The 12,006-nt window shown below is 35.2% G+C and overlaps 1 protein-coding gene across 17 annotated transcripts in view; it reads right to left on the bottom strand.

Moving 5' to 3' along the window:
* Window positions 1–12,006, bottom strand: part of RBM26 (RNA binding motif protein 26) — an 89,203-nt gene that overhangs the window by 50,365 nt on the left and 26,832 nt on the right. For 12 of the 17 annotated variants that reach the window (XM_087865056.1, XM_087865051.1, XM_087865053.1 and 9 more), the window contains exons 2-8: window positions 8,805–8,923; window positions 8,027–8,163; window positions 4,586–4,674; window positions 3,704–3,921; window positions 1,732–1,992; window positions 717–956; window positions 126–296 (exon numbers count right to left, since the gene is read on the bottom strand). In XM_087865056.1, coding sequence (XP_087721182.1) covers window positions 126–296; window positions 717–956; window positions 1,732–1,992; window positions 3,704–3,921; window positions 4,586–4,674; window positions 8,027–8,163; window positions 8,805–8,923 — 1,235 coding nt within the window. The remainder of the gene's footprint in view (window positions 1–125; window positions 297–716; window positions 957–1,731; window positions 1,993–3,703; window positions 3,922–4,585; window positions 4,675–8,026; window positions 8,164–8,804; window positions 8,924–12,006) is intronic. The other 5 variants (XM_045810958.2, XM_045810959.2, XM_045810960.2 and 2 more) reach the window with 1 other exon arrangement.

The raw sequence follows: 12,006 nt of genomic DNA, 5'->3' as shown, positions 1-12,006 counted from the left end.
GATTTTAGTGAGAAAAAATAAACCTAACAGAGCTAGTCACTCTCTAGACATTTTTAAATTCCTTATCTAAAACTCTGCTCTAAAACGTCACTACATTATGAATATAAAGAGGGGCAAAACTGCACCTGCAGTAAAAAGAGAGGGTGGAGCAGGAGGAGGCTGGTGATGAATGCCAGTTGTTACTACAGTAGGAACAGAACTGGTTGCAGAGTTTGGGGGAGCATCCATGCCAGATGGCTGCAAAGGAGGAAGTGGAGGTGGTGGTCCTGTCAAAACCAAAGAATAAGAAATATCATCTGAAAGCAAACAAATAAAATAAGTTATTGTATATCCAAACATGATATTCTCATTTATCAGCAAAATTATAATATCTATAAACTCCAAGTTCTTACAATTATATTAGTTTTCTAGGGTAAAATACCCTTTACCATATTCCAAAACAGGTGCATCTAAAGCTATAAAGGACTACTGAGAGCTGGGATTCATCAGGGATATGCTAAGTCAGGGGCACTCCAAACCATAGTAAATCATAGGTTTGGCAAAGCATGTAAAGTGGGGGTATATTCTAAATAAGGGTATCGTGCCCTTGGTTTCTAGCAGGCATCTTTAGGATTATTTCAGGTATTTTTAACAAAAGCAAGAATCAAACTAATAACTTTTAAAAAGGCTATGAATGGACAGATAATAGGTACTGGCAAAAAAATATATTTACTTACCTGTGACAGGTGGTAGGCTGGGTGGTAATGGGCCTGGTGGTGGCACTGGGGGTCTCAAATTCACAGGTGGAGGTGTAAGAATTGGTGGTGGTGGGGGAAGTCCAGGAGGAGGTGGTCCTTCAACAACTGGCGGCTGTGCTGGAAAAGGCAGCATGCCAGGAAGATTCACATCTTCTACAACTACAGGGTCACTTCCGTGGTCAAAAGGGCACATGTCTCCTCTCATACAGAAACCCTTTTCTGTAAGGAAGAATAATTAGAAATATGGAAAGTGTCAGATATATAAATTTTCGATAAGTTAACAAAGATAAGATATTTAAAAATAAGAATATTTTTAATACTGGGCAAGTTTAACTAACCGTAACACAAGAGCTAATTTCCAATAACATAAAAGAATTATGAAGTAAATATAGCTAACATAACATTAAAAAAGTATATCCACAAATTAAAATGAGTATACCTAGCCAACAAGAGGATAAAAAACTTTTACATACTTTCTGTCATTAGAAGCATTTCTTTTATTTATTTTTCATTTCCTTTATTTAAATCTCACTTAAAACTTTGAGAATATTACAACTATAACTTTAATACAATTAACAAAATTTACAGGAAAACTTTGAGAGTCTTCATTTCTAAAATTCTTATAGGTGATATTCACATTTCTAGGTTCTAATTACATGCCAATAACCATTTATTTCTAAAGAAATGAATTTTGTCAAGAATGTTTCAGTAGCAGATTCCCAGATAAACAACTCAGTAGATACTACTCTTGTTTGGTAAACTCCAAAAATATATTAAGACTTATGTGTAAACAAGCACCATCTTTAAATGGATTTACAGTAGTCAGTAGTGATTAATGAAGGTTTAAATAACACTGAGGAATTCAAAAAGTGCCTAAGACTAACTTACCACCATTAACTGGGCTGTCTGTGAATAACTGTGCAACCTAAACTTACAGAATTTAGACAACTGGAAATACTAATTCAGTACTTCATGGAAAGAATAAAAGACTTACCATCATAGTCTCTACACCGTTTCTTTGGCATTGGTGGTCTTACGTAGGAGTTATGGTCCACTTGGTCTTCATGAAATTCAGACCAACTTTCGGTAGTGTTATTACCATGATGAGTAGGAGCAATTACTGTAATAGTGCTGCTCAAAGTAGGTACAGGGTAGTGACTAGATGAAATACTAGGTACCGAAGAGACTGGAGTATAATTGTTTTCAAGTGGATCTGTTCTATCCAGGTCGTATTTAGGTTTTACTAGATCCCTTTCTGCAATAAAATATAAATAACTTATAGAACTATACTCTATAAAAAAAAGTCTCAAAACTACAAAATAGTGGTATTTTTGCTAAACACAGAGAAAATGTTCAAATTTTCTTTTGAACAAGCCTCCTTTTCTTTTAAAAACTACTAAATGAATACACAATGTTCCAAGATAAGCCATTTCTTTTCAATATGACCTTAACTATAAAATCACACAAAATTTGCTGTACTTAATGAGCTGTTTTTTCTTGGAGTGCTGTTTACAGAAGAGATTTTTTATTTTCTTCAGTGCAATCTTAGTATGCATAACTTCAGCCCACAAAACAAAATATACAATAAAAAGTATGGTTATTTTTTCTGTGATGAACATTTAATTGTAATCCACCTAAAGAGCCTAGCATGGCTTTTGAAATAAATAGTATACACTATTAATAGTATTAATAGTGAAAACTATTTATTGATGATGGAAATAGATGAGCCAAAAGGAAGGAAAAGGAGTTCATATTAAACATGAACAAAACCATTAACTGGGTTGTGTATGGTCCCAAGGAGAGAGAAAAGGTATTAAGGAGATTAGTTAAGTGAAGCAACGTGCAGAAAGGCCTAGTATACCTAGATCACAGAGAGGGAAAATTCTAAGAAAAGAGGAACAGGGAAGTATAAAGCTTATACACAAAGGCCATAAATATTATTTCCCAAAGACTAAAGGTACAATAAAGGCTGGAAGAGTAGCAAAAACCTAAGCTTGAGTAAAGGTGTTTTACTTGAAAGTGTTTTAGTTGTTTTACTGCCTATGGTATCTTCCTTTCAATAACACACACTGGAAAAAAAATTATACATGTTGGAAATGACATGCTCTTGCAAATATGCTCATCTGAAATGAGAATTTTAACTGTTTTCCCAATTTTAAAATATAACTCTTATATAATAAACTGAACATATTTATACAATTTAATGAATTTTATCTATGTATATACATGCGAAACCAATCATAACCAAAGTAATGTACATAGATACATACTCATCACCCCCCAAAATATCCTTGCATTCCTTGGTAATTCTCTGCCCTTTATTCCATCCCAGGTGACCACTGATTTGTTTTCTGTCACCATAGAAATAGTTTGCATTTTTTAAAATTTTATATACATGTATATTCTTTTTTGTCTGAGCTTCTTTCATTCAGTATTGTTATTTTGAGATTCATCCTTTTGTGACATATATCAAAAGTTCCATCCTTTTCTTCCACTGTATGGGTGCATCAGTTTATCCATTCACATGACATTTGGGTTGTTTCTAGTTTTTGTCTATTTCATTTGCATAGAGTCTTGGTGTGGAAATACACTTTTGTTTCTCTTACATAAATACTTCAGAGTTGGAATGGCTGGGTCATTTGATAGGTGTAGATTTAAATTTAAGATGCTGTGAAAGTGTTTTCCAGAGAGTTCCAGTTTATCTTTATCCTCACCAATATTAGATAAAGTCAGCCTTTTTACTTTTAGTCAATGTAATGGGCATCCATTGTGGTTTTAATTTGCATGAATAAAATTTTTAAAAGAAGTTTTTAAAAAAGTATTCACTTGGACCACAAAATACATCAAAATAGAAAAAATGAAGACAACCCTGACAAAAATTAAAACCATTTTTAAAACCCTCAAATACAGCTTATTCACAATAGAAGAATGCTCATCAGAACATACAGATAATACGGATTATTTACCCCGGCTTCGTGTTCTGCTTCTGCTTCTAGTCCTGCTTCTATCCCTATCCCGGTCACGAAGCCTCTCTTTACTCCAACTTCGACTCCGACTCCTGCTGTAACTGCGACTTCGGCCTCGTCTTCTATTGTACCGGTCTCTATATGAATCTCTTCGAGGAGGGTTTCGATCATAATCTCTTTTGCGAGAACGATCATCTTTTTTCCTCTCATCACGACTTCTAAAGAAATAAATGATCACTTTTAGGAAAATAATTAAGCAAATACAGAGAAAACTCATTAAATTCGGAAGTCACATTTAATTCCTATAAACACTATGATTCTTTATTCCATCACATATATAGGAAACTCAAATTGAGAAAACTGGACATGATCTGCTCAAGAACTCTAAAACCCCTTTGAAGGGAAAAAACTCTCAAAGTCTCAATCCTTAGCCTTAGACACAAAGACATCTATACATTTAGCATAGGTACATCACGTCTCCTAGCACATGCTGTCCTGTACACACACAGCCTCATACTTACAGGCATGTAGCGCATCTATTGCCCACTAAATGCTTTTGAAGCCTTAGTGGGAAAAATAATTTATTCACACTAAAGGGAAACATCATGCAAAAAAAGTGCTCACATCAAGATTTCACTGGAATTTGAAGTTAGAAATAAATATAATAATAATGTTTGCCAAGCACTACTCTAAATCTCACTTCCAGGACCTATAAATCTGACACAGATATTCTTGGTAAGAAAGGAACTGAGTTACACTTTTTAGACCAATAGAAGAGTAGACATTATTTGCCCCTAGGTGAAAGATATCAGGTCTAAGCATTCATATAAAACATATCCAATGTCTAAACACTGAACATGGTTCAATCAATCAATCAATCACCTATTTTCTCTGTATCGGGAACTTGACTGGGGAGGACTATGATTTAGCCTTCTGGAAAACTTCTTCTCTCGCTCTTCCTCCTTTGTGATCTGATACACAAAGAAAAATGTGCATTAAGTTTAGCAAGTTATTCCTTGCCATGTTACTATTTCAGTGATTTAATTGATATTAAAATACAGACGTGAACTTGTTCTCTTCTAAAAGCATGAAAAAAATAAATTTCTAAGCATAATCATTTAATTTAACCATAGAAGAAAGGCTTGCTGAAAGTTAAAGTCAAATTCTAAAGAAACTCAGAAATGTTTATCTTAGATAACAGTGGTGAGAAAACACTTAGGCAAATGTCCTCATTTTAACATTATTAGTAGAAAATCAATTTTATTTCTTCTTTCAAAATCCCAACATATACTCATGTTTTGGTTTCCCAGATTTGGCTTGGCACCATACACATTAGGAAATATAGCAGAATGCATTAGAACTAACCAAGTCAGAAAAAGATATAAGAGAAAATGATATGTAAGGTCAAACAGTTCTCCAGTTCTCATAACAGTATAGCAGCTATATATTCCTCTTTCCTGGAGGGAAAAAAATAAATACGAAGGGACCTCCATTCGTATTATATTATTAATAGAGCAGCCCTGGAAAACATTTCCTTGATAAGTGCTACTTTTCTAAGGCCAGAATTACTTTTCTAAGGCCATGCTATACTGTCTAGAACAATGGTTACATAGACATTAATAGGTATTACTAGAAAAAAAAGATTTAGAGGTTAAAAAAATACAAGTAATACTGAAAATGTGGCTTCTGCAAATATGATAGGACTCAAGATTTTACATTTTTATTTATTTTTTTTTAAAGATTTTATTTATTTATTTATTTGACACACAGAGAGAGAGACAGCCAGAGGGGGAACACAGTCGGAGGGAGTGGGAGAGGAAGAAGCAGGCTCCCAGCAGAGGAGCCCGATGTGGGGCTCGATCCCAGAACCCTGGGATCACGCCCTGAGCTGAAGGCAGATGCTTAACGACTGAGCCACCAGGCGCCCCAAGATTTTGCATTTTTAATAAGAACTCTAAGACAATCTGATGCAGGCAGTCTACAGGCTACATAACAGTGTCCCAGTTTATGCCAGTTGTTCCAACATCCCTCTGGATAACAGCCTCTCACTGTCAGAAGTGTCCAATGTTGCGGGATAAATTAAATGGAAATCCTATCAATAGGCCAAACTCTGAGAAACACTGCTTAAAAGCCTTCTTTTAACAGTCCGACCTTTTTTTCCTTATAAATACTTTCATTCTCCTCTTCCCACCCAGTTCGACCCTCCCCCACCCAAAAAAAACAGGGTACAATGCACCTTTTCCCTTCTACTTGCTTCAACACACACTTGCAAGTAATTTATGTTGACAGATCATCATACTCCACAGTACATACTCAACTGGGAACTTTTACTATACCCACGGTATTTTAAATCCAGGTTGTCATCTGACATTTTGACAGTTCTGAAAGATCGAGGATAAATATCTTTCACAATTGGTCAAGAAAACTGTGGAAAAATATTATTATGTCAATAGACGTAAGACTAAGGTTTTGCCATTAACTCGTTTTGGGGGAAGACTTACTGCTTCTCAAATCAAGAGACAACTACTTAAAATTTTCTAAGAATTAAAATATGATTTGCAATAGCAAAAATCTAGAACTAACCCACCAAACTTCCAATGGGCAAAACTTAAAGAAATTACTGTGTATCTCTATGTGGTGTAAGCAGTAGCCAGGACAACAGCCACTATTCCTTTCTTCCTTATTAGTAGAACCCCCCTACTGCTAGGTATAAAATACACACAAAATTATTTCTGGTCTTCCCTTGCACAGAGAAGTGATAGGGGTGTTTTATGTGCATGTCTGTGTAACTATATATGTGTACATGTGTGTAAATATGTTCAGATACAGAAATAAAAATATACTTGAGAATTACTATGTAATGTTATACATATATTTATATTAGTACATAATAAATATTACTTACATAATCTGGATAGAAAAAAAGAGTATGAGGGGAAAGAGCCCAATCACATCTTCCACCACACAACAATCTCTCAACAGTAATAGGAACTGCCATTTATTGGGGCGCCTGGGTGGCTCAGTCGTTAAGCGTCTGCCTTTGGCTCAGGGCGTGATCCCAGAGTCCTGGGATACAGCCCCACATCAGGCTCCTCCGCTGGGAGCCTGTTTTCCTCTCCCTCTCCCCCTGCTTGTGTTCCCTCTCTCGCTGGCTGTCTCTCTCTCTGTCAAATAAATAAATAAAATCTTAAAAAAAAAAAAAAAAGGAACTGCCATTTATTGAGAACATACTATGTGCTACATACTACGCCAAGTGCTTTATAGACACCAGTTTATTATTTCTCATTATTATTATTTCAACAACCCTATAGTATTTCCATTTCACAGCTGAGTAAACTAAGGCTTGGAAAAGTAACGTTTCCAAGGTCATAAAGCACTGATTGATAAAGCCAAAATTTTAACCAAGATTTATTTGACCTAAAGCTTGGCTAATTGCAGAAATATAACAGTTTAACTATTAATTATTTTTGCTCGAATTACAATCTTTAAACATCAAATTGAGAAGATGTGAATTTTTGTAATTATTAAGCAAGAATGGCAACCTTGTATAAAAGGTAAACTCTTCAAAATCTCTTAAAGGATGAGGTCATGCCCGCTGCCCTGTGAAGGTCCTTTTATGTGACTACCTTAAAAACAGTCCCCTACAAAATGCAGGTGGGACAGAAACAAATAGATCTAATGTCAATCTAATTATTTTCACAGAACACGGATAATGCAAGTCCATAGCTGTAAGATACTATACAGAAAAGAGTTAAAAAGCAAGCCTGAGATTGCTATCCTTAGAAAGGCCTGCTTATTATATAAGGTAGACCCTTGGCTAGTGTTTGTGAACTTTGATTTCTGGAGGGTTCCCATCATTCCCTGATAAGAATAGCTTACTATATGCCTAAATTGTTTGTGTCAAGGATATGGTTTTATGCTGAACACATGCTTTCCTCTGGGAGTTTGGAATTTTGGTACATAGTAGGCAGAAGGTGTGTCTGTGATCAGCCCTAAATAAAAATCCTGGACACAGAGTCTCTAATCAATTTCCCTAGTTCTAATGTGTTGAAACTACTTGCTATGTGCATCCTGCATGACTACTCGGAGAAGCCTCTGGAAGCTTATGTCTGTTTTCCCCCAGACTTCGCAACACCTCCTTTTTCTTTTTTGCTGATTTTGCTGTAAGAAGTCACAGCCATGAGTACAACTAGGTGTTAAATCCTGACTGCTCCTAGGGATGGCCCTGAGGATTCTTGACACAAATACAGAAAGTAAAACTCAGTTTAATTATTCCTTATATGTTTTTAAAGAACATCTAAAGTTTAATACACAAATCCTTACCTCTTCTTTTTTAATATCTTTTTCTTGGTGCTGAAAAAATTCTACCTTTAAGCTTCCTGATGATGGCTGCTCTGGAGGAGGTAGATAACTCTTTGTATTCACAGCATCAAAAAGCTTTTCCACAAATATCTGTGTCTCTAAAAAAAAAAAAAAAAACCACACACACACACACACAAAAACACAAAAACCACAGATTAAAGACATTTGCTAAGATATGAATTCTCCCCTTCTATACATCAGAATTCAATATGATGAAATATACATTGACTTTTATAAGTCTAGAAATTATACTAATAATAGCTTCCGAACCAGTGTGTCATGAGACAAATCCTATGGTAATATTAATCCATTCAATTTCAGGGTAGTGGAACTAGGATGGCCAGAGCTTCTGGGCCAGTTGCTTCCAGCCATGACTAGTCTCCATGTATGCTGCGCTCAGAGTGCCAAACATAAATATTATTATTATCTAGACGGTGGCAAAGTGAAAAAAGTTAGAAGCACTATCTGGACAACATTCCAAGTAGTTTTTTAAGCAGTACGATCTTTAAATAAACAAGCATTCATTTACTTAATCTTTTAAGGAAAAATATCAGCATGCTTTAAGAAAGAGGATAAAGATATTAATGAAAAAGGTTTTCATTATAAATAATCAGTAATAACACTTCAACTTTGTTACAATTAGAGTCTGTTATCTTATTGAGTTCCTTTAATGTTATGGAAAATCTTGCTTTAAAGGATTTATGAAAATAAACTAGTATTTTTAAACCAAAGATTTTACCTTTTTGAAGAAATACATCCAGTTGATCAATACATAATGCCTTTAACTCTTTCTCACTTTTGTCTTTCTTTACCAAAGCGAGAACATATTTTGCTAGGGCTGATGGATCCGCATCACAACTGAAGAAAAAAAGCAATGTTGAAGGAAATTTAGCCATAAACAATTGCACAATCTGAAAATTCCAGTTACAAATAGACTTAGTTGGTACGATAAATAGTTAAGTGGATTAATATATTTAAAAAGCACCTACCCCATGGAAGGCAATGAAGAAATGTAAGTTCTTGCTTACAGTAATATATTTTATACAATATACATAGCCATTATTCCATATCCTTCCACATATGTACTAATGTATGTATTTAACTCAGTAGACTTTATTATTATTAAAAAAAGAAGGTATTACAAAGTAAAAAAAGTACCAGAGCATCAAAAACTAGTATTAGCGTGGAACCAATAAAAATACAAAAAGCACCCTTCCCTTCCCCCTACACTAAGAACTAAATAAATAGCTAGAAAACCCAGACGGACAGGGCACTAAAGGAAAACATACTACGAGTTTAGAAAAAGACCCAAATAAATAAATATATGAATTCTGATTTTATAAAGTTGGCATCCAAGTCAATGAGCAAGAGATGAACTACACAATAAAAGATACTGAGACAAGTTGGCAGTTATCTATTTAAAAACTAAGTTGGTTTCATAACTGATTCCATAGACCACAATAAATCTAAAACTGAAAAACATAAAACCACTAAAGTATTAGGAAAAAAACAAAAAAGTAATTTTATAACTCTGGAGTAATGAAGACTTTCTGAGTAATGACAAAAATCTATATTACAAGAGTAATTTGATTATACAAAAAAAAAAAAGCAAAAACTTCGGAATGAAGAGAGTCAAAAGACAAACAGTTTAACTCATTCTGAAAGGTGAATTCTCCTAATATGTAGTTTTTATCAATCAGTAAGACCAAAACCATAAGAGAAAAAAGACAAAGAATATGAACAGATCCTAAACAGAAAAAGAAAAGGAGGTCTAAACATAAGTAAAAATACACCCTCATCCATAGGAGAAATTCAAACTTAAGCTATACTGAAATACCATTTTTCAGCTATAAAGCTGGCAAAATTTAAAGATATGGAAATATATTCTGGAGATAAGACTATGGGGATACAAGCAGTTTTTAAACACTGTGGCTGCTATGAGGAGACTGGTAACCCCTAAGGTATGGTAGCATACAATACCAAGTGCAAATGACCCAGCAATTCTACTTCTCTGAAGTTACTTTACAGACATACTTACATATTTAAAGCGATACATACACAAGTCATTCATTGTCACACTGGTTGCAAAATAAAAAATGTGCAAATGTCCATTTACAGAGGACTGGAAAGAGAAATTACACTAATCTACACAAGGGAATTGAAAACAGCAAAAAGACACAAAAAAGAATGAGGAAGTTTTCCTATCATAGAGAGATTTTCCTCATCAATTTGTTATATTTAAAAAGGTAGAGAAAACCTGGTATCATGTTACCACTTATGTGATGGAAAGAGAAGAGATAGTACTAGAAGTCCCTGCAACAGCCATCAGACAACAAAAAGGGATAAAAGGTATCCAAATCGGCAAAGAAGAAGTCAAACTGTCTCTCTTCACAGATGACATGATACTCTATATGGAAAACCCAAAAGACTTCACCCCCAAACTACTAGAACTTATAGAACAATTCAGTAATGTGGCGGAATACAAAATCAATGCTCACAAATCAATTCCATTTCTATACACGAACAATGAGACTGAAGAAAGAGAAATTAGGGAATCGATTCCATTTACAATAGCACCAAAAATCATACACTATCTCGGAATTAACTTAACCAGAGAGGTAAAGGATCTATATTCCAGAAACTACAGATCATTCTTGAAAGACATTGAAGAGGACACAAAAAGATGGAAAAACATTCCATGCTCATGGATCAGAAGAATAAACATAGTTAAAATGTCTATGCTACCCAGAGCAATCTACACTTTCAGTGCCATCCCGATCAAAACACCAATGACATTTTTCAAAGAGCTAAAACAAACAGCCCTTAAATTTGTGTGGAACCAGAAAAGGCCCCAAATCGCCAAGGAAATGTTGAAAAGGAAAAACAAAGCTGGGGGCATCACGTTGCCTGATTTCAAGCTATATTACAAAGCCGTGATCACCAAGACAGCATGTCACCAGACACACAGACCAATGGAACAGAATAGAGAGCCCAGAAATGGACCCTCGGCTCTATGGGCAACTAATCTTCAACAGAGCAGGAAAAAACATCCAGTGGAAAAAAGACAGTCTCTTCAATAAATGGTGCTGGGAAAATTGGACAGCTAGATGCAAAAGAATGAAACTTGTCCACTCTCTCACACCATACACAAAGATAAACTCCACATGGATGAAAGACCTCGATGTGAGACAGGAATCCATCAAAATCACAGAGGAGAACACAGGCTGCAACCTCTTTGACATCGGCCACAGGAACTTCTTTCATGACACATTTCCAAAGGCGAGAGAAACAAAAGAAAAAATGAACATGTGGGACTTCATCAAGATAAAAAGCTTCTGCACAGCCAAGGAAACAGTCAAAAAAAACTAAGAGGCAGCCCACAGAATGGGAGATGATATTTGCAAATGACACTACAGATAAAAGACTGGTATCCAAGATCTATAAAGAACTTCTCAAACTCAATACATGAGAAATAATCAAATCAAAAAATGGGCAGAAGATATGAACAGACACTTTTCCAATGAAGACATACAAATGGCTAACAGACACATGAAAAAATGTTCAATATCATTAGCCATCAGGGAAATTCAAATCAAAATCACATTGAGATACCACCTTAAGCCAGTTAGAATGGCAAAAATTGACAAGGCAAGAAACAACAAATGTTGGAGAGGATGTGGAGAAAGGGGATCCCTCTTACACTGTTGGTGGGAATGCAAGTTGGTACAGCCACTTTGGAAAACAGTGTCGAGGTCCCTCCAAAAGTTAAAAACAGAGCTACCCTATGATCCAGCAATTGGACTACCGGGTATTTACCCCAAAGATACAGACGTAGTGAAGAGAATGGCCTTATGCACCCCAATGTTCATTGTCCACAATAGCTAAATCATGGAAGGAGCCGAGATGCCCTTCAACAGATGACTGGATTAAGAAGATGTGGT

Source organism: Ursus americanus, chromosome 10 (genome assembly GCF_024610735.1).
Source record: "Ursus americanus isolate L20-20 chromosome 10, mUrsAme1.1.p, whole genome shotgun sequence".
Lineage (NCBI taxonomy): Eukaryota > Metazoa > Chordata > Mammalia > Carnivora > Ursidae > Ursus > Ursus americanus.
Note: the sequence above shows the minus strand (reverse complement) of the source record. Positions and strands in the feature narration are given on the sequence as shown.